This window comes from Oncorhynchus kisutch, linkage group LG17 (genome assembly GCF_002021735.2).
Source record: "Oncorhynchus kisutch isolate 150728-3 linkage group LG17, Okis_V2, whole genome shotgun sequence".
NCBI lineage: Eukaryota > Metazoa > Chordata > Actinopteri > Salmoniformes > Salmonidae > Oncorhynchus > Oncorhynchus kisutch.
In genome coordinates, this window is record NC_034190.2 from 35,260,399 (window position 1) to 35,287,698 (window position 27,300).

The 27,300-nt window shown below is 43.1% G+C and overlaps 2 protein-coding genes across 4 annotated transcripts; both read right to left on the minus strand.

Annotated features, from left to right (window-relative positions):
• Positions 1 to 9,439, minus strand: LOC109908463 (germ cell-specific gene 1-like protein). Of its 2 annotated transcripts, XM_020507109.2 has the most exons (8): positions 9,025 to 9,427; positions 6,638 to 6,847; positions 5,916 to 6,486; positions 4,873 to 5,067; positions 3,779 to 3,826; positions 3,467 to 3,625; positions 3,197 to 3,308; positions 1 to 1,661 (listed from the first exon to the last, which is right to left on the minus strand). In XM_020507109.2, exons 3-8 carry the CDS (start codon positions 6,109 to 6,111, stop codon positions 1,250 to 1,252), a joined length of 1,122 nt encoding a protein of 373 aa, XP_020362698.1. In that variant the 5' UTR covers positions 6,112 to 6,486; positions 6,638 to 6,847; positions 9,025 to 9,427; the 3' UTR covers positions 1 to 1,249. The 2 variants fall into 2 exon arrangements, with proteins under 2 accessions (XP_020362698.1, XP_020362699.1); XM_020507110.2 differs by lacking the exon at positions 6,638 to 6,847 and having other exon boundaries at positions 9,025 to 9,439.
• Positions 9,440 to 10,006: 567 nt separating this feature from the next.
• On the minus strand, positions 10,007 to 27,088 carry LOC109907569 (epsin-1). Of its 2 annotated transcripts, none has more exons than XM_020505609.2 (11): positions 27,014 to 27,088; positions 26,204 to 26,346; positions 25,935 to 26,036; positions 23,310 to 23,465; positions 17,824 to 17,952; positions 16,674 to 16,794; positions 16,308 to 16,489; positions 15,170 to 16,154; positions 13,842 to 13,994; positions 13,216 to 13,353; positions 10,007 to 11,873 (listed from the first exon to the last, which is right to left on the minus strand). In XM_020505609.2, exons 3-11 carry the CDS (start codon positions 26,001 to 26,003, stop codon positions 11,440 to 11,442), a joined length of 2,367 nt encoding a protein of 788 aa, XP_020361198.1. In that variant the 5' UTR covers positions 26,004 to 26,036; positions 26,204 to 26,346; positions 27,014 to 27,088; the 3' UTR covers positions 10,007 to 11,439. The 2 variants fall into 2 exon arrangements, with proteins under 2 accessions (XP_020361198.1, XP_020361199.1); XM_020505610.2 differs by adding an exon at positions 13,651 to 13,672 and having other exon boundaries at positions 10,007 to 13,353.
• Between the last annotated feature and the right edge of the window lie 212 nt (positions 27,089 to 27,300).

Genomic DNA, 27,300 nt, shown 5'->3' on the forward strand with positions numbered 1-27,300 from the left:
GTCTCCACTTTTGTGGATTAGGGTGATCAGTCCTTGGTTCCAAATATTGGGGAATACGCCAGAGCTAAGGATGATGTTAAAGAGTTTAAGTATAGTCAATTGGAATTTGTTCTGTATATTCTTTCATTTCGTTTAGGATACCATCAACACCACAGGCCTTTTTTGAGTTGGAGGGTTTGTATTTTGTAGTTCATTGTAGTTCATTCAATGGAATTGGAGAATCCAGTGGGTTCTGGTAGTCTTTAATAGTTGATTCTAAGATTTGTATTTGATCATGTATATGGTTTTGCTGTTTGTTCTTTGTTATAGGGCCAAGATAACAATTTTAGATAACAATTTTCCCAGAAGTGGTTAGAGTCTATGGATTCTTCAATTACATTCTGTTTTCTGACGCGCTGCTACTTATTTTCCATAGTGTATTTCTTTATTGTGTTTTAGTGATTCGCCATAGCGAAGGCATAGACTCTATCTCTCTATCTCTCTTGCACCTGTGACTGGGGAGATTATTGACATAATCTTCTGCATTTGAAAGCATCTGTCTTAACCTCCAAAGCTCCCTGTGTTTTTTAATGTAATCTTTGAATCACTCTTCATTTAACTACAAGATAAAATCCTCTATTTTTGGGCATCAACTGGAGATATTGAGACAGTTGTCCTAACAGACAATTCCCAAGATCTGTCCAGTTTATGTAGAAGAACTGACATGACATGAAAACTGACATGATTTTTATTTATTTTATTTTACCTTTATTTTACTAGGCAAGTCAGTTAAGAACCAATTCTAATTTTCAATGACGGCCTAGGAACAGTGGGTAAACTGCCTTGTTCAGGGGCAGAACGACAGATTTTGTACCTTGTCAGCTCGGGGATTCAATCTTGCAACATTTCGGTTACTAGTCCAACACTCTAACCGCTAGGCTACGCTGCCGCCAATGATGAACAGTTACGATCAATATCAGGATAGTAATAACAGGGTTAACATAAAGACATAGAATAAAAGTGAGCTATATTATACATGTTAAATGTGGCCTATGCCAGGCATTTCTTAGTGATTGTCTATATTGACCTCTACCCGGACAATACATATCACTCTCTGTGTTTGGTTTTACAGAGCTTTAGCTACTCAGATTTAATGCATGGATGGAGGTACTGAAATAGTTATCACTGAAATGACTGAAATCAAGAACAGTCCATTTCACAGTTAAAAAAAAGAAAAAAGTTTCAGATGGCCAGAACCTCCTCCCTTCCCTCAGCACCTCTCACAGTCCTCTCTCTCCATCTCCTCCCTCTCTTCCCTGTCTAGGGCATCCTCAATCTCGTCCATCTCCCTCTCGCAGTCCTCGCACCCCTCTGTCCCACAGCCACCAGCCATCACCACCAGCCCTCTGGGGTCTGGAACCCCCGGGCCCACCAGCGGCCCCCTTCCCCCACACATGGGGTCGTTCAACGCCCCCTGATGGCAGTGCTGGAGCAGGCTGCTGACTGAGTAGATGCCCCCGTCCGCCTGCAGCACCTCGTCATAGGAGGGTGCCTGGATGGCCGCCCGGGCCTCCTCCAGACGAACACGGGCGCGGTGCTTCATCTCTATCAGCGTCTTGGTGTAGGAGTTGAGGGTGAAGACAGCCGCCGCCATGCAGCAGCTGAAGGAGATCCAGGCCAGACTGGAGGTAAAAGAGAGAAAGGATGGTAGGGCCGTAGTGGTCATTGGTTATAGATACTAATACAATTGAGCAGAGAAAAATATTTTGTTTAACAAGTAATGAAACAAATATATTGTTTTCAATACTCCAGCACCCTCCCCTTTTTCTAAAATGTTTTTTTTTTAGATTGGAGGGGAAGGAAGGGTCTTCCTTCCTACGTACAGAATATTTTCAGATCCTTGATATCCTTTGTCTGTACAGTACAATTAGACTTCCCTCTTCAATTCAAACCACACATTTTCAATGCAGTTCAAGTCCAGAAACTGAGATGGCCATTGCAAAATGTTGATTTTGTGGCCAATTAGCCATTTCTTTGTGGATTTCGATGTGTGCTTGGGGTGTGACGAGGGTGGTATGTGTGTTTTTGTCTCATCTAGGGTGTTTGTACTGTCTAGGGGTTTTGTTGATTTATGGGGTTGTTTCCATCTAGGTGTTTATGTAGGTCTATGGCTGCCTAGATTGGTTCTCAATTAGAGGCAGGTGTTTATCGTTGTCTCTGATTGGGAACCATATTTAGGCAGCCATCTTCTTTGGGTATTTCGTGGGTTATTGTCTATGTTATGTTGCATGTTACACAGTGTTTATATAGTGGTCGTCTTAATCGGTTTGTTGTTTTTTTGTTTAAGTGTTCTTCATTAAATAAAGAAGAATGTATTCTAACCACGCTGCTCTTTGGTCTACTCCATACGACGATCGTGACAGTGTGCATGGCCAAAGAGCTCTATTTTAATGTCATCTGACCACAGCACCTATTGGAGTTTGCTAAATGCTATTGGCACTTAGATTGGAACCGGTGCTATGGTCAAATGACACGAAAATAAAGGTATTTGGCCACGCACACCAGCACACATCAAAATCCACAAAGAAAAGGTTCATTGACCACAAAATCATAATTTCGCAATGGCCATCTTGGTCTCCGGATTTAAAACCCATTGAAAACCTGCCGTTTGAATTGGTGAGGGTAGTGCATAAGTGTAGACAAAGGATATCAAGGATCTGGGAAGATTGTGTATGGAGGAATGGTCTAAGATCCCTCCCGATGTGTTCTCCAATCTCATAAAAACATCTCAGTGTCATTATCTTCAGTATCCTTAGTTTCAGTGTCATCTTTGCAAGGTGTAGGATGCTGGAGTATTGAAAACAGTGGATCCAATCATTTTGACTCCTATGTTTTTGAGATATTTTACTAGTTAAACAACATCTCTTTCTCTGAGAAATTGTGTTAGTATAAAATATAAATTATTTAAAAATAGCATAAAATATAGCTCAGTATTTGTATTTATTTTATACAGGCTTTTTTTGCTCCTCTTTATTTTTAAGTGATCCAATCCTTCTGGACCCACTGTTTTCCATTGATTAGTGGTTAGAAAATATGAGACAGTGCCTAGACAAACAAACCAAACCATGGATTTGCAGTCCAAAGACTGCTTTCAGGGTTAAGGGAACAAATAAGCAATTTTGTCATTTGGGTGAACGATGCCTAAGGAGATACTTACGCAAATGACCAGCCGTAGTCCCAGGTTTGTGGTCTCCAATCTTTTGGCCCAATGCTCACAGTCAACTGGAACACTGTGGTGTACATCATATGAGCCACCATTCCCATCAGACCTAAGAGAGAAAAGTATTTGCTGACAATCCCCGATTTTATTAGACTAACATCGAATAATCAATGCTTTACCTTTTGGGTATGTTTACAGAGTATTCATAGCCTTGGCATGTATCCTTTTGGTGATAAGAGAAAGTTCTGCCAGTGGTGGCAGTCTCACCTGAAAGGACCGTGCATATAGCGGCAAATGCGTTGATCTTGAGAGCGTACATCTCCTTACGGGCACAGAGACACAGCACCTCCACCCACATGAGGAGAAAGCCCATGGCCAACAGGCCTATGTACGCAAACTCTGATACTACTGACAGCCACAGCACCCCTGTCAGAGAGAGAGCGAAAGAGAGAGAGAGAGAGAGAATTAAGATTGGACAGAGGTAGAGAGATAAAAAGTTGGCATTACAGTCCTTATTTGAAATGTAATGTTGGCGTATTAGCAGCACCTACAGTATATGTACTTTCAACGAGCACAAACCTTGCGTCTCTCCTGGAGTCAATTCAATGAAGCTTCGGCACCTCTCCTCTATAGGACAAATAGAATGTGATTAGTTACAAATCCAATTTAAGTCAGTATATTCACATGTATCTTTTAGGGCCGTGTCAAGAAAATGGATGTACTGATTTAACAAGAGATCCCTTGAGTGGCTGTTCTGAGATCTTAAGACAGTGCTCCAATTGGCATGGGCATTCGGGAAGGGGACACTTTCTGTCGTAAAATAAGCCACATTGAGAAGAGAGAGAGAAATCCACCAGATGTTTTCTATCTTAGGAGACCAAGACCAAAGCTCTTAACTCTCCTCTCTCTACAGTGATCTAGCAAATGATTCCTGAGGTGATATGGGAAGATATTCCTTTTAAGTTAGCCTTCACTGACTTTACATGGCTGACATTAAAGACGATTCAGTTATTAACAAAGCACCCGCTCGTGATTATTTACTTCTACATAGCCTCGGCTGATGAGGGACAATCCCAGATCAGTGGATGAGTATGGTGTTAAAGCAACCAGTCTTGCAGAGATTGATAGTGAAACAGCAAAACAGCCATATTCAAAGGCACAATGGCAATTGCTGATAGATATATCGACGTTATAGTGCCTTCTAATCACTAGTGTCCGGTCATTATTAGGGTTCCACAAGGCTCAGTCCTAGGTCCGACCCTAAGACTGGACTCGAATGAAGGTTCTGTAGATCAACAGCCTAAAACAAGAGCTATCTCGTGTTTTATTCACTGTTCCAATCAAGTTCTCTGTGTCAAACAATTACTGGCTAAGGCCAGGGATTCATTTTACATTTACATTTGACATTTTAGTCATTTAGAAGACGCTCTTATCCAGAGAGACAATTACAATTAGTGCATGCATTCCTTATAGCAAGGTGAGACAACCGCATATCACATATTGTATTACAGTCGTAGCAAGTGCATTCATTGAGGAGATTGGATCTTACAGAACAAGGACCAGGCATCATTAGGTTATTGGGATGAAGCCTACTTAACCACTCTTTCTATAAGTGTAAAGCATATTCAAACAACGGTCTGGATAAAGACCCCAATGTCTAGCCCAATGCTCACCCTCATTGTGTGCCTCGCAGGACAACCAGAAACCTGTGTGGAAGTAGCGCAGCATGTACTTGTCCTCGCCCGTCTCCCAGATGTAGTGCACCGCGTTGGCGAGGGCCTTTTTCCGACGCCTCGCCTGCTCTTCCTTTTCCTGGGGCGACAAGGTGACGTTGTTTGCCGGCTTCTTGGGGTCCAGAGTGGGACTCTCTGAGGACAACAGAGGGTAAGGGGATAGTTGGGACAGGAATATTTGGACAGTTTTAGGTGAGATATAGAGTGCCTGTTGGAGAAGCATTCCAGGTGACGCTGCTTCTTAAGAGAATGCCAAGAATCTCAAATATAACACATATTTAGATTTGTTTAACACTTTATCGGTTACTACATGATTCCATGTGGGTTATTTCATAGTTGTGAAAAGAAAAATGAAAAAAAAAATAACATTGAATGAGTAGGTATGTCCAATCTTTTGACTGGTACTGTATGTGTCTAGTCTACACGCGGTATTAATGTTTTTCTACAATAAACTCCAGAACCACACATCTTCCAGCAATGTTCCTCAAAGGCATAACAAGACCACCATTTAATATTCTGCAGGGACAGAGGTCAAAAGTGCTCCCTAGTGTCAATGGAATGAAGGGGCAACAATCTACATCCAAATCCGTCAGAAATCACTGCTCTTGACGTAATCTCCCTTATGTAGAAAAATTGCACATTTACATGGCAATAGGCTTAGACAACGATGTAATCCAGGCAGTCAACAAAGTTTGAGATTACATAGATACATTGGACTATGTGGACTATGTCAACAGACCTCTGGTTGCTTTCTGTTGATATACAGTAGATTGCTCAGAGAGCGATGGCGAAAAAGGGATAGGTGGACTTTTTTTTGTTGCTAAGGGTTCCCCTGACAAATCTAAAAAAGTCATAATTGTCAGTTTCAGGATTCATGTTCAATAGGGGTGAGTCCACAAGTATAGAGTGAGGGAAACAAATCATTAGTCACTGGGCTCCAGATTCGTTCTGGCACAGGGCGAAGAGGTGAATTAGTTCCCCACCTGTGGTGTAGGGCTGGCTGTTGTTCTGCCCACAGTTCTTCAACTTGACCGGGGAGAGGCAGAGGGGCTTGACAACCTTGTGGGTCCCCTCGCACCAGTACGAGGTGCAGAAGGCCAGGATGGACAGTGCCAGGGCCAGCGAGGTCAGGGACAGGGAGAGCAGGGAGCGGTTGCATCGTGACATGTTCTCCAGCATGGTGGATTATGGGAGTGGGGCGAGGGCCACTGTGAGAAGAAATGATGCCCCTCCTATAGAGAGACAGAGAGGTGGGAGACAGGCTGGAAAGAGAAGCGAGAGACGGGGAGAGACGGGGTGTCTCAAGAGGAGCTTGAGGCGAAGGATGGTGAAACAGGGTGAGGGTGCTGGTTAGAGGACAGACGCAGGGATGACAGAGGACTGAGGAGAGACCAGCTAGAGTGAGGGCATTGACAATGAGGTGAGGTGGGAACTGTGGGGGGACTCAATGACACGGCAGAATGAGGGGAATGGAATGGAGAGATATAGAGTGGAGAAATGGGAGTGGGGAGGGGGATTGACAGAGGGATGGTTTTGGGGAGTGGGATTAGGGAACTGTGAGCAAATGATGGGATGGAGGGATGAGAGGAGAAGAGGAGATTAGGCAGAGGCAGGATAAAGGGAGGGAATGAAGAAGAAGAAGAAAATAAGAAGAAGAAATAGATAAAACACAGGATCAGGGGACAATGAAATTTAGAAGATTTACTTGCGGTTGAGCGAGACAGATGGATTGGATGTGGATGAGGGCTAGCTAGCCTCTAGCCTCTGTCATGCTCTACTCCAACGAGTCCTCTCGATATTCCTCCACCCTTTACACGCTGATCCAGCTGTGGTCCCTCGATAACGACTTGTGATGATTAACGAGGTAAATCAAGGCAGTCATTGAACTGAGGCAATCAGGCAGAGAGCTTTTCATCTTTGGATTTGGGAAGAAAAAAATTGAATGAATGCATTTTTCTTACATTTTCTTATTTTTCGTCTGAATGCTACATCCCATGTTTCCAGTTTCATGACATGGAATTGGCATGTGTTCGCTGTTATACAGTTGTGTCCTGGAAGATAAACGCTTCAATTTCACCACGTTTTCACAACCCCCAATCCTTCTCTCCTGTCTTCTCTTTCTCAGGACATATTCTATTCTTCCCGAACATCTCGGCTTTCTTAGGAAGATTGTGATTTGATGTAATGATTAGTCCAATCTCTCAATCTACCTCTCTGTTGACCTGTAATCTGTGTTAATCTCCCTGTAAATCTGGGTAATCCCATTTGACCTCACGATCTTAACGTCTGTCCAAGCATCTATAGAGCAAGACAAATCATTTGGATTAGTACTGGGAGGAGTAATTAAGGGGCAACAAACTACAGCAGAATCTGTCAGGAATCACTGTTCACTGTAATCTCCTTTATGTAGAAACATTTCACATTACATGGCAATAGGTTTAGACAACGATGTAATCCATATAGTCAGAAAAGTTTGAGATTACACACATACTTTGGACTATGTGGACTTTGTCAACAGTCCATGATCAACATCGTTGACGATCATCATCGTCATCATCGCCACAGCAATCTTTGTCATTTCTCTTCATCGTCACAATCTTTTGCATCATCACAATCACCCACAGAATCATCGTCATCATCCTCATAGCAATCTCGATAATCACAATCTTCTGCATCATCACAATCATCATTATCATCATCATCATACTATAGGGATGGTTTAATGTACTGGTCTGATGCCTGTCTCATTTCCATGAATCATTATTGGTCACCTCAGAGAATAGTAATCGAAAGATCCATCCATCTGTGTTGATATGGTCTTTATGTAGAATAGCAATCTGACAAAGATAGCAGAATCACAGATGTGATGCTTGTATGTTTTTTATTTCATCTGGCAACATCTGCATCAGTCCATCTGCACACATTACCACTATACACTCTTAGGGGGGAAAAAGTGCTATCTAGAAGCTCAAATGCTTCTTCAGTTGTCCCCATAGGAGAACCCTTTGAAGAAGCCTTTTTGGTTCAATGGACGACCCTTTCCACAAAGAACCAACAAAAGTTTCTCCCTGGGTGACTCAGTTGGTAGAGCATGGCGCTTGCAATGCTAGGGTTGTGGGTTTGATTCCCACAGGGGACCAGTACAAAAAATGTATGAAAATGTATGCAGTCACTACTGTAAATCGCTCTCTATAAGAGCGTATGCTATATTACAAAAATATAACCAAAAAGGGTTCTCCTATTAGGACAGCCCGAAGAACCTGTTTGGAATCCTTTTTGTCTAAGAGTGTATAGCTGTGTTGTTGCCAGATTGGTTTGTCAGTTGCAGCACAAAATAATGACAGAGACGATTCCTCGTGACAGTAAGACCAGGAGTTTGTCAGACTGCTCCCTCGTGACACCCATATTAGGCATTTGGAAGTTCATCCAGAAAAGTAATGCATTTCATTTATCCCATCGTGATACCAAAATATTCCAACATTTGGAATATCCTTCAAACTTGGTCAATTTACCCCGAAATATCAAATTACAAGCCCTTCAATTTTCCAATGATTTAAATCTGTAAGCATTTCAACAATTTATTTTTTCAAACTGTCAATCAATCGGTCCTTTCGAAGAGTCTGGTACATATAAACTCCAGATACTCTGACACCATTTTATTGCTTCGCTCGAAACTGTAAAAGATTTGGGGCAGTCCAGGGACTGCATAAATTTAACGGGTAAACCAAAGAAAATCTCCTATCCCCATTGTCCAACAATATGATTAAATATGACACAGCCGGCACACAATCACACACGCAGTAGCACTTTTCCTTCCCATGTAATTCAGATGGTGCTACAGTACATATGAAGCTGTAGAAAACTAGCTCCCCAAGATAAAATCTACTTTCCACACTTCCTGTGGGCTACTTGTCGGCTATCATAGATAGATCGGTTTCATTTATTGTAAGTCCTGTGCCTAGATATGATTTCCAATTGCCGTAGCCATTGTATTTTCCCTATGTACTGCCCACCCATTACGGTTGTACAATGCACGCATGAAAGTTACCGAACAGATGTTTGTGAATGAACGAATTAAAGAAAATAACTTACCATATAAGGCCTTCAAAGACATCGACCCTCTACACTCCTTCGTCCTCTCTACCATATTCACTTTCTTCACCTTTTCTCCCTCACTCTCACGCTCGTCTTTCTTGGGTGAGTTTCTAACACAAATACACCCAGATTTGAATTAATCCTCACGCGCCCATCTGTTACTTTCTCTCTCTTTGCTCCCTATATCTATTCATCCATCCCTCACATTCTCTCTCTCTCTCCCTCCCTCTCCGTCCCCTTCTTCCACTCCACTTTAAGCAAATCCATTATCATACTTAGCAGTTCACTACATAATGATTAACGTTATGGCTTTAGACGTGAACCCACTGTGTCATTTGTTGTACTGTACTGATGTGCTGTACTGCTCTGACCCCTCTGATTACATGAGATTTCACACAGTCTGTTCCCCTCTGGGGAATCCCCATCGTGACCCGGATGATGAGTCAACACCCAAAGTTTCCTTTGGGACATGCCCATATTCTGAATGAGGAGTAGAATTAGAGAATTTACAGTATGCACTCACCACTCAGCCCCTCGCTTTCATCCCGATCATCAACTCTGATCCACCCAATGTCCCTTCAACCCAGCAATCTCCACTCCGTTTAGCTCACTCCCAATCAAACAGCAGATCCGCAAATGATGTCCACCAATTAGTTTGAATCATCCCGATTTCGGAGAGGGGCTGGAAGAGTGAAGTGGGCGAATGAAAAATAATTTAAATTGGGTTATAGTCTAGTCCGCACATGCATGTATGTGCAAACTAAAAATATATATGCGGTATATAACAGACTCACTGTACTGGAGGGACAGATGTGTCGCCAGCCCTCTTGTGGCCATTTGTAATAACTACCATCACCATGATGCGGATTGAGACAAGTGTTGATTGCGCATAGACCATACGCCTCATTCAAAGAGATAACAGGCATTGATGGAGACGCCTTAAAACATAAGAAATGCCAACAAAGAGAGAATTTGCAGATACTGTAGTCAGAGCTGAGCTCTCAGGAATTGAATCATTTTATTTCTCAAATGTGTACTGTCACAGTTTACATCACAGCCTTGACATACACAATTAAAATAAAGATTGATCATACAAAAATGTAATTATAATAGTAGCTATGATAACATTTATCGTAGCTATACTAATACACTTGCACTACGATTCAGATAAATTCATTTGTTGACTTCCAGTCCCACTTTCATTTCGCTTCACGTTTTGTGCGCCGTCTTGTTGTACTTCGACCGTTTCGTTTGAGGCCAAAGAAGGAATGCAAAAATACAGAATGACAAGCATCCAATAGGCCTTACGATGAAAACTCACTGAATAGAGATACATTAACAGTACAGTATGCATGGAATGTTGTCTTTCAATACAAATATTTGACAAAAAAAAAAAAAATTCAACTGACAGATAGCTTCGCAGGACAGAAAAAAAGGATGACAAATCCAGCTTTCATTTGTATACAATGTGTTTGTTCCCGAACACAAGAAAATAAGTAGACATATACATATGTATAAAATAATAAAAGGGAAATAAAGCCACTATTGGTTATTGGATGATAATGTGGATGATTAGGGTTCTATCCAATTGGATATGACCTTTTCCAACCAAAGTCACTGTTCAACTCAAGAAACCCAGGGGAAAATGACAACTTTGATGTTTGCTGTCAGTAATGTCATATGAATGAATTTGAATATGGCTCTAGTTTGTTTTTCGAAAGTGTCTGTTGGAGGCCAAGTGTTCAAGAAACAAACAAATCGTTTAATAAATAAATAAATAAATAAATACAATAAATAGGATAATAAATTAATTTAAAAAATACAATATAACTTTAAAAATGACTTTAAAAAGTTACTGTTGTTATGGTTACTTTTGCTGAAGGACCTCACCTCATCTTCACACAAAACATGCCCGCTCACACACACACACACACACACACACACACACACACACACTTCCTGAAAGCGCCTCTACAAAGCATCCTGTTCTTTATGGGTACGTGTCCCACTGTAGGCTTTTGTAATGATTGTACAAATATTGCTATCAGGTCTTCTTAACCCTCCGTCCATCCCTCTCAGAGCCTTTTGAGTCAAGCATAAAGAACGCGAGCATTGATAATAACCTGGTCGGCGTAACTGAAAACGGACAGCACAAGAGCAAAATCACACCAGACCTAAATGGATCTAACTCCTACGATCCCCGCTAAGTTCCCCACTCTTGAAAGAACCTAAATGAAAATCGAATCAACCAAAATGGAATGTTTTTCCATGAAAAATTATTTCAAAATACTTCTATTTTGCCTTGCTTAATTTCTTACATATCGTTCCATACACCTAAATTGGACATGTACATTATATTAACCATTGTAGATATTGGGGTTGAGGAAGGTGAGCTGGGCAGGTTGTAGCTTTTCAAAAAAGGAAAGGATTGTTGTTCTGTTGAAGAGGCTCTCCCATCCCGGTGTCCAAAACCATGTGTGGCTGCAAAGGGACCCCGCGTCCCATTGGAGGAGTGGAAGCTCCCAAGTGGGCCACTGCAGAGTGACCTGCCTGAGGAATCACCCCCGGACAATTGGGTTGTACCATCACAGCTCCAAAACAGGGGGGTGCCATCTGAGGACCCATTGCAGGCATAGCCAGGCCAGGACGAGGCATGCCCAGGGAATGGGATGATAGCTGGGATAAAGGAGTCCCCAGCATGGGGTTGGGGGACCGAAAGCTGGGGTGGGTAACACCGTAGGACATAGCGGTGGAAGCAAAAAGGCTGGAGTTTGGGGGGATTGTAGTACGAGACACGCCAGCAATGGACGTGACTCTGCCCATAGGGCCTGGGCCTTGTAAAACGCCTGGGAAATTAGGAAAGGCAAAAGAAATGTGGCAAGAGAGGGAGGAGGAGGGATACACAGTACAAAACATTCCAAGAGAGTGTAGAACAGAGGGAGGAGTGAAAAGGTTACATATTTAAAATATATACAGTACCGATCAAGTTTGGACACACCTACTCATTCCAGGATTTTTCTTTATTTGACTATTTTCTACATTGTAGAATAATAGTGAAGACATCAAAACGATGAAATAACACATATGGAAACATGTAGTAACCAAAAACAAGTGTTAAACAAATCTAAATATATTTCATATTTGAGATTCTTCAAAGTAGCCACGTTTTGCCTTGATGACAGCTTTGCATACTCTTGGCATTCTCTCAACCAGCTTCATGAGGTAGTCACCTGGAATGCATTTCAATTAACAGGTGTGCCTTGATCAAAGTTATGTTGTGGCATTATTTTCTTCTTAATGTGTTTGAGCCAATCAGTTGTGTTGTGTCAAGAACTTTGAAAGTTTCTTCAAGTGCAGTCGCAAAAAACCATCAAGCGCAATGATGAAACTGGCTCTCATGAGGACCGCCACAGGTGTGGGGGTGCTTTGCTGGTGACACTGTCAGTGATTTATTTAGAATTCAAGGCACACTTTACCAGCATGGCTACCACAGCATTCTGCTGTGATACGCCATCCCATCTGGTTTGCGCTTAGGGGTACTATCATTTGCTTTTCAATAGGACAATGAACCAACACACCTCAGGCGGTGTAAGGGCTATTTGACCAAGAAGAAGAGTGATGGAGTGCTGCATCAGATGACCTGGCCTCAACAAATCACACAACCTCAACCCAATTGAGATGGTTTGGGATGAGTTGGACCACAGAGTGAAAGAAAAGCAGCCAACAAGTGCTCAACATGTGGGAACTCCTTCAAGACTGTTAGAAAATCATTCCAGGTGAAGCTAGTTGAGAGAATGCCAAGAGAGTGCCAAGCTGTCATCAAGGCAAAGGGTGGCTACTTTGAAAAATCTAAAATATATCATATATTTTGATTTGTCGATCACTCTTTTGGGTTACTACATGATTCTATATGTGTTATTTCATAGTTTTGATGTCTACACTATTATTCTACAATGTAGAAAATAGTAAAAATAAAGAAAAACCCTTGAATGAGTAGGTGTGTCCAAACATTTGACTGGTACTGTAAGTGACTACAACTACCAATGCTGACCCACACAACAGTTATCCACTATAGGGGTAGGAAGACCTAGTCAAAACACTGAATCACAAGCACTGCTTTAAATGAATGGATAAATATATATTCCCTCTCTCTCTCCCCTGGTCTCTCTTTCATTTACCCGTCCTTACTTTGTTGCTTGGCAAGGACGTTGAGGGGGGGTTGTTTGGGTTCGGAGGAGAGGAGTGAGTCCATGTTCACGAGTGAAGCTCCTGCGCCAAGGAACGAAGCTGGCGATTTGTTGTTTTCGTCTGCGGCGGCTCCATTGTCTGTAGAGAGAGAGCAAATATTATTGTGATATACAATAAGAGATCTTGAAGATTTCGCCAAACCCTAGAGGAATCATTTCCTATGGGTGGGAAGTATAAATATGAGCAAGGATGGGTTTCACCAGACAAGGATGTGTTAAGTATAGTTGTTGGAGACAGACAGAGGGAAGACAGATGGAGTGCTAGCACACAAAGAAAAACATGAATGGATTCTGTGAGCGTAACCGAACATGCTTGACTGAAAAAGGGAATACAGCGTTTAACTAAGGGACTTAGGAATCCAAAAAAACATCTTACCCCAGGACACATCAATTGCCGACTAGCCCAGAGAAAGAAAAAGGAGCACTCAGATATCTACATGCAAGGATGTTTGAGGCTTATTGCCAGGACAAAAAGACAGGCTTACATTGCGGCGTGTGTCAGACGCCTTCCTCAGAGCTTGGAGTTTTTTTAGCCTTTAGGAAGCATACATTACTACAGTACATTACCTGTGCCATTACTTGGAGCTCCCCATGGGTCAGAGTTCATAGTGTCTGTAGTGGTGGAAACTCCTCCATCTCCCCAGGGGTCATTTGTCGATGCTGTGTCTGTGGGAGCAGCAGTTGCACCCCAAGGGTCACTGGCGGTGGGCGGAGTCGATGCTGGAGGAAAGGGGAAGGGGTTAACTTTAGGATTGAGCCAAAATCTGTATTAAGAGCATGTGTGATGATGTCACGAGGTTATAACTATTACCAGTCCGACTAGCATCACTACTCTGGACGGTTCTGACCTAGAATACGTGGACAACTACAAATACCTAGGTGTCTGGATAGACTGTAAACTCTCCTTCCAGACTCATATCAAACATCTCCGATCCAAAATCAAATCTAGAATCGGCTTTGCAACAAAGCCTCCTTCACTCACGCCATCAAACTTACCCTAGTAAAACTGATTATCCTACCGAACCTCGACTTCGAGCGATGTCATCTACAAAATTGCTTCCAATACTCTACTCAGCAAATTGGATGCAGTCTATCACAGTGCCATCCGTTTTGTTACCAAAGCGCCTTATACCACACACCATAGCGACCTGTATGCTCTAGTCGGCTGGCCCTCGCTACATATTTGTCGCCAGACCCACTGGCTCCAGGTCATCTACAAGTCTATGCTAGGTAAAGCTCCGCCTTATCTCAGCTCACGGGTCACGATAACAACACACATCCGTAGCACGCACTCCAGCAGGTATATCTCACTGGTCATCCCCAAAGTCAACACCACATTTGGCTGCCTTTGCTTCCAGTTCTCTGCTGCCAGTGACCAGAACGAATTGCAAAAATCGCTGAAGCTGGAGACTTACATTTCCCTCACTAACTTTAAACATCAGCTATCTGAGCAGCTAACCGATCGCTGCAGCTGTACATAGTCCATCTGTAAATAGCCCACCAAAATCTACCTACCTCATCCCCATATTGTTTTTATTTACTTTGTTTCACTTTTGCACACCAGTACCACTACTTACACACCATCATCTGCTCATCTATCACTCCAGTGTTAATCTGCTAAATTGTAATTACTTTGCTACTATGGCCTATTTAATGCCTTACCTCCTCATGCCATTTGCACACGCTGTATATAGACTTTCTTTTTTTCCTATTGTGTTGACTGTACGCTTGTTTATTCCATGTAACTCTGTGTTGTCAGTGTTGTTGTTTCTGTCGCACTGCTTTGCTTCATCTTGGTCAGGACGCAGTTGTAAATGAAAACTTGTTCTCAACTAGCTTACCTGGTTAAATAAAGGTGAAATAAAAAACATTAAAAAATAACCATTACTCCTTACCTGGTGGTCCCCATGCGTCATCATCAGCCTTCGAGCCATCGCCAAATGGATCTGCGGGGGGAGAGGCAGCTGTGGTTCCCTCGTCTCCCCAGGGATCAGCCTTCTTTTCGGACGGTGGATTGGATGGAGCACCCCACGCATCTGAAGCCTCGGTTGGTGGACTGGATGGTGCCCTAAAAGGATCAGCACCTTTCGTTGGGGTATTCAATGGGGCCCCAAAAGGATCGGAATTGTCTTTTGGCATATTGGATGGTGCCGAAAATGGATCCTCTGTTGGTGCCCCAAACAGATCGGCTCCATCTTTAGACATATTAGATGGTCCTGAAAAGGGATCCTCTTTTGGTGCCCCAAACGGATCAGAACCACCTTTTGGTGTATTGGATGGTGCTGAAAAGGGATCATCTTTTGGTCCCCCAAACGGATCAGATCCACCTTTTGGTGTATTGGATGGTGCTGAAAAGGGATCATCTTTTGGTGCCCCAAACAGATCGGAACCACCTTTTGGTGTATTGGATGGTGCTGAAAAGGGATCATCTTTTGGTGCCCCAAACAGATCGGAACCATCTTTTGATGTATTGGATGGTGCTGAAAAGGGATCATCTTTTGGTGCCCCAAACGGATCAGCTTCAACTTTAGATGATGCATTGGATGGTGCAGAAAATGGATCAGAACCATCTATTGTAGCCGCAAAAGGATCTGAACCATCTGTTGGGGTACTGGCTGGTGCCGCAAAAGGATCTGCTTCTTCTGTTGTAGCATTAGATGGTGCACCCCATGCATCCTCGGATGGAGCTTTGGATGATCCGCCCCATGCATCCTCGGATGGAGCTTTGGACGCAACCCCCCAAGGATCAGGAGCGGGTGTCTTGGCTGCTGCACCCCATGCATCCTCCTCTGATGGCGCATCTGCCCCGCAAAAGGCGTCAGCAACTTTTCCTGCTTTGGCGGCATCCTCCCACTCAAGCTCTTCCTTGGTCATCTTCGACTGCAATTACATAAGTGATTGGACAATCATGATGTCAAACACACATTTATTTGGTCGATGATCCAAAATTGTCCTAAGTGTACAATCATTTACTGAAGGCGTCTTTGAGTCCAAATAAAGGGAGAAATCAGACTATTGAAGTGTAAAACTAACCCTTCGTTCCTCCTCTTTTTTCTGGGCCTCTAGTCTCAGTTTTTCTTGCTTCTTGGCCTCAAAGCTGGCGGCGAGATCAGCCACAGACGGGATGTTGGCCAGGGAGGGGAGCCCGGTGGCTCCTGGGACATACACTGGCTTGTAGTTGGGGTCCTTGGGGTCGTTGGGGTCGTCCGAGGAGGCTGTGGGAAGAGCACAATAAGATATAGCATGATAAGATACATTATTATGTCAAGCAGGGTTGGGGGTCAATTCAGGTTTCAATTGAAGAAATTGCTTTCTGTGAGATTCTCCGGGAATGTTTTTAAGAGAAATGGGTCAAATAAAGTCTCTCAAAATGTTGAGTCTGTGCTCTCTAATGCTCACCAGTGGCGTTCTTTGAGATCTTGTCTCTGGTCTTGAGCGCAGACTCTCGCTCTTCCTTTAGTTTCTCGTCGTCCTCCATAAGAACCAGTACTACCTTGGCCTTCTCCCTCACGTTCACCCCCTGTAAAGGATAGCATGAGCAGACATTAGTACGTACCGCTAGACAGCTCTCTTTCCGGAGCACGGGGCTCCCTAAGTGTAACTGTGCCAAATTTGTATGGGAAAGCTCAATATCAGAAAAGAAGTGGTCAGTGTATGAATGGCAAAGCACTGTGTTAGCTTAGATGTTAGTAGAGCCAGATACTTCCAAGCCTCACTCACTTATTGGACTGGTTTCCCCCGGGCCAGTTTACACCTATTCCTGTTCGACAAAGCACTTTCGCTGGAGATTTTCTGAATGTACTAATCATAAAAGTTATGATCGTTTTGTCATTTTTATTAGGATCCCCATTAGCTAAAAGCCACAATGCTAGCTAATCTTCCTGGGGTCCAACACCAATTAACAAGACATTACAAACAACCACAAATCAAGACTTCACAAACATTCAACAAGTAGACAATACAGATAATTAAAATACCTGACAGGAAACACATTTAACATTCAGTTGATACTTTCTACTTCCTGTCCAGTCATATGGTCTACCACATTCGATGTTCTTTTATTTTTTTCTTGAAGGTGGATTTACTTTTTGCCTGAGAAATATGGATTGGTAAGTTCCATTTAGCTATAGTGCTACATAAAACTGTAGATTTAAGGCGATTTGTCCTTGGCTTGAGTTGTTTTAGCTGCCCTGAATTTGCCTGTCTGGTTTGGTGGTTATGCGTGTGGCTAGTATGTACTAATTGGACTGAGAAATACTGTGGTTTTTTTATTTTAAATATAGCATTCCTTAAGAAAATCAGAAGACTAGATAGTAATTTGTTTTTAACGTGAAGCCACGAGAGATTCTGATGCATTTTAATATTATTCGTTCGGTGAGAGAAATGAAGAGATAGCCTGGAGATAAAAGGTATGCCAATGGTAAATTTGAATACGTAAATTCGCTCACAGTTCATTTCTCAAGTGGGGAGGCTTCAAAAGTAATACCTTGGAGATGGAACCTGCATATCAGAGGAGTTGGTGGGACAAACATGCATTTAGCTTTAGTACCTGATCTTTCCCATCCTTGTCCTGGAAACGGAACTCTGTTAGCGCTTTCACAATGTAGATGTTGTCCTTCATCGTATTCAGAACGCGGTCTGAGCCCGTCTTCAACAGGTTCTCCAGCAGGGTCAACGACTGCAGTTGGGGGATGGGTGTAAAAAAAAAAAAATTGGGAATCAAGACGATCATCCCCTACTCCTTTAAAATACTCTCTGAAACTTGATCCCTGCATGGAGCAATCGTCAGAAGGAAAATAAATACAATCATTCATAAAAATGTAAGATGGCACCATAGTGAAAGCCAAGATGTGCCAGAGAAATATGGCGAAGAGGGGAGCGTTTGTATGAAATTACAAGCGGATTGTAAAAGTTGAGATAGATGACAAAACATACAGTACCAGTCAAAAGTTTGGACACACCCACTCATTGCAGGGTTTTTCTTTATTTTTTACATTGTAGAATAATAGTGAAGACATCAAAACTATGAAATAAAACATATGAAATCATGTAGTAACCAAAAAAAGTGTCATTTGTGTCATTTCTTTCCTTTTTAATGCGTTTGAGGCAATCAGTTGTGTTGTGACAAGGTAGGGGTGGCATACAGAAGATAGCCCTATTTGGTAAAAGACCAAGTCCATACTATTGCAAGAACAGCTCAAATAAGAAGAGAGAAACAACAGCCCATCATTGTTTTAAGACATGAAGGTTAGTCAATCTGGGAAATTTCAAGAACTTCGAAAGTGCAGTCACAAAAATCATCAAGACGGAACTGGCTCTCATGAGGACAGCCACAGGAAAGGAAGACCCAGAGTTACCTCTGCTGCAGGGGATAAGTTCATTAGTGTTACCAGCTTTAGAAATTGCAGCCCAAATAAATGCTTCACAGAGTTCAAGTAACAGACACATCTCAACATCAACTGTTCAGAGGAGACTGCGTGTATCTGGCCTTCATGGTCTATTTGCTGCAAAGAAACCACTACTAAAGGACACCAATAAGAAGAAGAGACCTGCATGGGCCAAGAAACACGAGCAATGGACATTAGACTGGTGGAAATCTGTCCTTTGGTCTGATGAGTCCAAAGTTAAGAATTCTGGTTCCAACCGTTGTGTCTTTGTGAGAAGCGGAGTTGCTTGACCAGCAACACGTACCAGTATTGTGGAAAAACTCAATAAATATAACAATTCCTAAAGCATCTAATCCCTCTGTGCTGAATGACCACAGTCTTGTCTCCTTGACATCCTTAGCAATGAAATGCGTTAAGAAAATTGTGAAAAGTCATATTCTCAGCATCACCCAGAAGCTCCTTGACCCATTTCAGTTTGCCTGTCAGCCCAGCAGAGGAGTTGATGATGCCATTCTTACACTCCTCAACATAGTCTATAGACATCGACAGGGTGACAAATCACATGTCAGGGTTTTGCTTGTTGGCTTTTCTTCTGCCTCCAGCTTTATATTCTGGCAGAGACACATTTGGGACTTCTCCTTAGATGTGGGGCTGGTTTTGTGGCTGTTGGACTTCCTGAGCCAACGGTCACAGCGGGTCAAGGTGGATCCCCACGTGTGGGACATGCGCACCACCAACACAGGCTCTCCTCAGGGATGTGTTTTGTCCCCATTCCTGTACATCTTGTACACTAATAGTTGTACTAGTTCCCATCCTGACAGACACCTCGTTAAGTTTGCTGATGACACTGCCTTGATCAGCCTGTTGCATGATGACGAGGAACACCATGGCCCGGTCCTAAATGACTTTGTAGAGTGGTGTGACCAATCACACATGATCCTCAATACCAATAAGACCAAAGAGATGTGCATAGACTTCAGGAAGCGTACAACACCTACCTCTGCAACATCTATCAGAGGAATTGTAGAGGAATACAAATATCTGTGTGTCCTCTTGGACAATAAGCTTCAGTGGAGTAAATGTACAGACCTGATCTACAAAAAGAGTCAACAGTGACTGTACTTTCTCAAAAAGCTTGGATCTTTTAATGTTAATTGTACTGACTCTGTTTTACAAATCTTTCATTGAGAGTATTTTACTTTTTGTATTGTTTGTTGGTTTGGCAATGCCACTGTCAGCAAGAGAAATATGGTACTTGGAGTCAAACAGACAGGCCTGGATGAGATCTTTAAGGTCAGGGCCCTCCACAAGGCTCACAAAATCATTTTCGACCCAAGCGACCCCCTGTACCCGGACTTTAAACTACTCCCCTCTGGGCGCAGGTATAAAGCACCCCTAGGCAGGAAAAACAGAACTAGACAATCATTTGTGCCAGGTGTGATATCCCTTCTAAATAACTCAGGCTAATGTTCCTATCCACCCAGTAAGGCCAGCAGGCTAATGTTCCTATCGACCCAGTAAGGCCAGCAGGCTAATGTTCCTATCGACCCAGTAAGGCCAACAGGCTAATGTTCCTATCGACCCAGTAAGGCCAGCAGGCTAATGTTCCTATCCACCCAGTAAGGCCAGCAGGCTAATGTTCCTATCCACCCAGTAAGGCCAGCAGGCTAATGTTCCTATCCACCCAGTAAGGCCAGCAGGCTAATGTTCCTATCCACCCAGTAAGGCCAGCAGGCTAATGTTCCTATCCACCCAGTAAGGCCAGCAGGCTAATGTTCCTATCCACCCAGTAAGGCCAGCAGGCTAATGTTCCTATCCACCCAGTAAGGCCAGCAGGCTAATGTTCCTATCCACCCAGTAAGGCCAGCAGGCTAATGTTCCTATCCACCCAGTAAGGCCAGCAGGCTAATGTTCCTATCCACCCAGTAAGGCCAGCAGGCTAATGTTCCTATCCACCCAGTAAGGCCAGCAGGCTAATGTTCCTATCCACCCAGTAAGGCCAGCAGGCTAATGTTCCTATCCACCCAGTAAGGCCAGCAGGCTAATGTTCCTATCCACCCAGTAAGGCCAGCAGGCTAATGTTCCTATCCACCCAGTAAGGCCAGCAGGCTAATGTTCCTATCCACCCAGTAAGGCCAGCAGGCTAATGTTCCTATCCACCCAGTAAGGCCAGCAGGCTAATGTTCCTATCCACCCAGTAAGGCCAGCAGGCTAATGTTCCTATCCACCCAGTAAGGCCAGCAGGCTAATGTTCCTATCCACCCAGTAAGGCCAGCAGGCTAATGTTCCTATCCACCCAGTAAGGCCAGCAGGCTAATGTTCCTATCCACCCAGTAAGGCCAGCAGGCTAATGTTCCTATCCACCCAGTAAGGCCAGCAGGCTAATGTTCCTATCGACCCAGTAAGGCCAACAGGCTAATGTTCCTATCGACCCAGTAAGGCCAGCAGGCTAATGTTCCTATCCACCCAGTAAGGCCAGCAGGCTAATGTTCCTATCCACCCAGTAAGGCCAGCAGGCTAATGTTCCTATCCACCCAGTAAGGCCAGCAGGCTAATGTTCCTATCCACCCAGTAAGGCCAGCAGGCTAATGTTCCTATCCACCCAGTAAGGCCAGCAGGCTAATGTTCCTATCCACCCAGTAAGGCCAGCAGGCTAATGTTCCTATCCACCCAGTAAGGCCAGCAGGCTAATGTTCCTATCCACCCAGTAAGGCCAGCAGGCTAATGTTCCTATCCACCCAGTAAGGCCAGCAGGCTAATGTTCCTATCCACCCAGTAAGGCCAGCAGGCTAATGTTCCTATCCACCCAGTAAGGCCAGCAGGCTAATGTTCCTATCCACCCAGTAAGGCCAGCAGGCTAATGTTCCTATCCACCCAGTAAGGCCAGCAGGCTAATGTTCCTATCCACCCAGTAAGGCCAGCAGGCTAATGTTCCTATCCACCCAGTAAGGCCAGCAGGCTAATGTTCCTATCCACCCAGTAAGGCCAGCAGGCTAATGTTCCTATCCACCCAGTAAGGCCAGCAGGCTAATGTTCCTATCCACCCAGTAAGGCCAGCAGGCTAATGTTCCTATCCACCCAGTAAGGCCAGCAGGCTAATCTTCCTATCCACCCAGTAAGGCCAGCAGGCTAATCTTCCTATCCACCCAGTAAGGCCAGCAGGCTAATGTTCCTATCCACCCAGTAAAGCTAGCAGGCTAATGTTCCTATCCACCCAGTAAGGCCAGCAGGCTAGTCTATTTTTATTGGTTTGTAACTGTTATGAAAGTTGTATTGTCAATTTGTTTAGTTATTTAAACACCACCTTAAACGTGTACATGACACTGCAACAACATTTCCCCATGGGGACAATAAAGTCCGTAAAGTAGGTGAACGGATGATCTACACATGTGTGGCTCCCACCGTGAAGCATGGAGGACAAGGTGTGATGGTGCTTTGCTGGTGACACTGTCAGTGATTTATTTAGAAATCAAGGCACACTTAGCCAGCATGGCTACCACAGCATTTGCAGCGATACACCATCCCATCTGGTGTGCGCTTAGTGGGATTGTCATTTGTTTTTCAACAGGACAATGACCCTAAACACACCACCAGGCTGTGTAAAGGCTGTTTTACCAAGGAGAGTGATGCATCAGATGACCTGGCCTCCAAAATCATCCGACCTCAACCCAATTGAGATGGTTTGGGATAAGTTGGACCACAGAGTGAAGGAAAAGCATCCATCAAGTGCTCAGCATATGTGGGAACTGCTTCAAGACTGTTGGAAAAGCATTCCTCATAAAGCTGGTTGAGAGAATGCCAAGAGTGTGCAAAGCTGTCATCAAGGCAAAGGCTGGCTACTTTGAAGAAACAAAATATATTTTAGATTTGTTTAACACTTCTTTTTGTTACTATATGATTCATTATGTGTTATTTCATAGTTTATATGTCTTCCGTATTATTCTACAATGTAGAAAATAGTCAAAATAAAGAAAAACCCTTGACTGGTACCGTGTATGTCTGATGCCAATATAAATACTGTAGACTAAATGTATTGGTATCTGATTTGTGGCAAAAGAAACAAAATGAAGAAGAAAGTGTCAAATAATATAAAATAATATTTTCACAGTAAGAGGAATAATGTTTCTTTTTATATTATATATATGCTACATTTTTACAAAGCTCTCAACAACAAAAATCACCAACCTACTTGAATAAGAGAACATCATATTACAGGAAACATGGACTGAACAGAAATATAAACGCACCATTCATATACAAAGGCTTGATATCGACATTGTCATCTCTGAAAGGTACCCACACTGAAGTGATTGATACCAGTAACTCAAACTCAATGCGTCATAGCAATCCACCCCACCAAAGACAAGATAAATAAATCATTTGATGTGACGGAAAAAGAGAGAGGTGGGGTTCTATCCAGCACTGGTTGATGAACTGAGCTGTTCAGCAGGATAGTTCATCGATTATTCAGAATAAAGTTTCAGAATAAAGAGTAAAGTATGCATACAGCCAGTGAGCCATACAGTACGAACAACATTGACGTTATGATGAGTAGATGTACTAATCTGTAGATTAAATTCTTGTATACACAATCTATCTAAATCTTTCGAACTATAAATATGTGTGATTATACCCCTTTTGGCCTCACCTTGTAGATGTGCCTCCAGTTCTTGTCGTCTTTGAGGCGTTTCCACAGCATGGTCATGATCTCGTTGCAGGCCACCACATTGTAGGTGAGGTCCGAGATGTCGGCCATCTGCGAGCTGGAGGGGCCCCAGGGGTCATTGGAGGTGGCCTCCCTCACCTGACAGGCATACAGCAGTGTTAACACAGATTATTTTCCAGATGGAGAACAAAGGCTCCCCTACTTGACCTAGATAGTTTGTGTGTATGCATCGATATGTAGGCTACGTGTGCATTTAAAAAGAATGTATATACAGTGCCTTGCGAAAGTATTCGGCCCCCTTGAACTTTGCGACCTTTTGCCACATTTCAGGCTTCAAACATAAAGATATAAAACTGTATTTTTTTTGTGAAGAATCAACAACAAGTGGGACACAATCATGAAGTGGAACGACATTTATTGGATATTTCAAACTTTTTTAACAAATCAAAAACTGAAAAATTGGGCGTGCAAAATTATTCAGCCCCTTTACATTCAGTGCAGCAAACTCTCTCCAGAAGTTCAGTGAGGATCTCTGAATGATCCAATGTTGACCTAAATGACTAATGATGATAAATACAATCCACCTGTGTGTAATCAAGTCTCCATATAAATGCACCTGCACTGTGATAGTCTCAGAGGTCCGTTAAAAGCGCAGAGAGCATCATGAAGAACAAGGAACACACCAGGCAGGTCCGAGATACTGTTGTGAAGAAGTTTAAAGCCGGATTTGGATACAAAAAGATTTCCCAAGCTTTAAACATTCCAAGGAGCACTGTGCAAGCGATAATATTGAAATGGAAGGAGTATCAGACCACTTCAAATCTACCAAGACCTGGCCGTCCCTCTAAACTTTCAGCTCATACAAGGAGAAGACTGATCAGAGATGCAGCCAAGAGGCCCATGATCACTCTGGATGAACTGCAGAGATCTACAGCTGAGGTGGGAGACTCTGTCCATAGGACAACAACCAGTCGTATATTGCACAAATCTGGCCTTTATGGAAGAGTGGCAAGAAGAAAGCCATTTCTTAAAGATATCCATAAAAAGTGTTGTTTAAAGTTTGCCACAAGCCACCTGGGAGACACACCAAACATGTGGAAGAAGGTGCTCTGGTCAGATGAAACCAAAATTGAACTTTTTGGCAACAATGCAAAACGTTATGTTTGGCGTAAAAGCAACACAGCTCATCACCCTGAACACACCATCCCCACTGTCAAACATGGTGGTGGCAGCATCATGGTTTGGGCCTGCTTTTCTTCAGCAGGGACAGGGAAGATGGTTAAAATTGATGGGAAGATGGATGGAGCCAAATACAGGACCATTCTGGAAGAAAACCTGATGGAGTCTGCAAAAGACCTGAGACTGGGACGGAGATTTGTCTTCCAACAAGACAATGATCCAAAACATAAAGCAAAATCTACAATGGAATGGTTCAAAAATAAACATATCCAGGTGTTAGAATGGCCAAGTCAAAGTCCAGACCTGAATCCAATCGAGAATCTGTGGAAAGAACTGAAAACTGCTGTTCACAAATGCTCTCCATCCAACCTCAGTGAGCTCGAGCTGTTTTGCAAGGAGGAATGGGAAAAAATGTCAGTCTCTCGATGTGCAAAACTGATAGAGACATACCCCAAGCGACTTACAGATGTAATCGCAGCAAAACGTGGCGCAACTAAGTATTAACTTAAGGGGGCTGAATAATTTTGCACGCCCAATTTTTCAGTTTTTGATTTGTTAAAAAAGTTTGAAATATCCAATAAATGTCATTCCACTTCATGATTGTGTCCCACTTGTTGTTGATTCTTCACAAAAAAATACAGTTTTATATCTTTATGTTTGAAGCCTGAAATGTGGCAAAAGGTAGCAAAGTTCAAGGGGGCCGAATACTTTCGCAAGGCACTGTAGTTCTGTCCTTGAGCTGTTCTTGTCTAATGATGTTCTGTATAATGTCATTCTGTAATATGTTTCATATTTTGTGTGGACCCCAGGAAGAGTAGCTGCTGCTTTTGCAACAGCTAATGGGGATCCTTATAAAATACCAAATACCATCCAGGCCTTCTGGCACCAAACTTGTACTATATAATTGTAGGAAAAGACTGGTGATAGAGTCACTGGTGTTACAGACAGGGGTAGCAGATGGAGGACTTACCCATGCTCTGCTACAGAGGGTGTGTCTTATTTCAGAACGATGCTGCAAAGGCACTTCAGAATGCTGACAGTGTCAACTGAACAGCAGGGGTGGCCATTCTTACCCTACAAGGGCCAGTGTGGATGCAGGCTTTTGCCCGAGCCAAGCAGTACTAGCTCGATTCTGCTAAATTAAAGCCTTGATCCAGGATTGCATGTGTGCTACTAATTGGCTGGCACAAAAGCCTGAACCCACACTGGCCCTTGCAAGGTAAAACGACCCACCCGTGGTACAGCATTTAGAGTAGAGAAAGAGAGGGATAGAGTGAAGATGAAGGGAAGTATGCAAGGTAGTGTGAGAGGAAGATGAGACAAATCAAGAGGAAGTCAGAGAACAAAGGACAGAGAGCAAGAAAAGAGAGAGCGAAGGGTAAAGGAAAAGGGGGAAAGACTAGATGGAAAGTAAATCATATCCTTTACCTTGACCTCAGCCTCAGAGAAGTTCTGAACGAGGTTCTTCAATTGTCGGCGTAGCATAGAGGACGTCATGGTGCCTGATGGGGTGTCTCAAACCACAAGGCCCTAGTGAGCATAAAGACTAGTAAGAGCATGTACACACACCTATCACTCATATATTAACCATGACCCTTCTGTCTTGCCTCGCGTAACACCAGACATGTACGCGTCTGTAACACAGGAGAAGCTGCTTGGCACTTAACCCAAATCATGCTGCTTATACCTCTGTTTACCTATTGAAATACAACTGACTGGGGGTGATGTCAAAGAAGTGGGTCTCTCTTTCGATCTGCTCTCACTGGATGCTCATTCTGTTCGTCTCTCTCCACGACAACATTGGGTCCCAGCACACACAGATCTGGGGGGAAAAATGATCCTAAAAAAGGGAGCAAAGCAATGACACAGCTATAGGCTATTGAAGAAGCAACTTCACATTGGCATGCCACTGGGCAACATATTGTACCACCCAGTTATGCAATGGTTAGCTTTGTGTTTTTAAATGTAAATACCAAACAGAAAAATGCCAAAGGTAGCCTAGTAACTAGACATCGTCATGATTGTAACCAAATCAACACAATTCACGTTAGCAAAAAGGCTAAACTAGCTTAGTGGCTAGCTAGCTTCATGCAACGCCAATGTAATGCCGACAAATCCAGGATCTACAGTGCTACAGATTAGCTATGCACCCGAGTAGGCTACTGTCGATTTAGCATGCTACTTGGCAATATTCTTATTGAAAAACAGTAATTGCGATAGATCAACCAAGCTAGTGTCTGCATCACGATTCAGAACCATGGACAGCTACCGTAGCTAGCCAACGTCACTGCATCTTCATGGCTGTCGAATGTTGTTTTCCTCCAAGCTTTAGCGTAGCAAGCAATCTAACCAGTTAGCTATCAATGACAGCCGTCCAATAACAACGACAGCTTGGAAAATATAGCTTTGGTAAACTTCTAAGGACAACGGACACTTTTAAGATAGCATGCTTCCATTGGGTATCCATTTTTCATATGATTTTGCGTGTATTTGAAAGGAATACGAACCTTCGGGATGCTTTCAGGGATCTGCAAAGAACTACAATTTCCGCTTCCGTCTGCAATCCGCACCTGACCTGTCTAAAAGAGCACTCCCCCTACTTAATAATCATGAGAACGTTACATTGTTGTCAATAAAATTAAACAACGTGGCAATTATGTAACATTGTCTCTATTGAGACTGAAACAAATACTATGTTTGCTTCTTTGTTTTGTCCACAAATGAACTGATTATTCTTGGGAGCAGTCTTGCCTGTTTCTCATAAAGTATGTGTTTATTGAGCATTTTCTGGGTC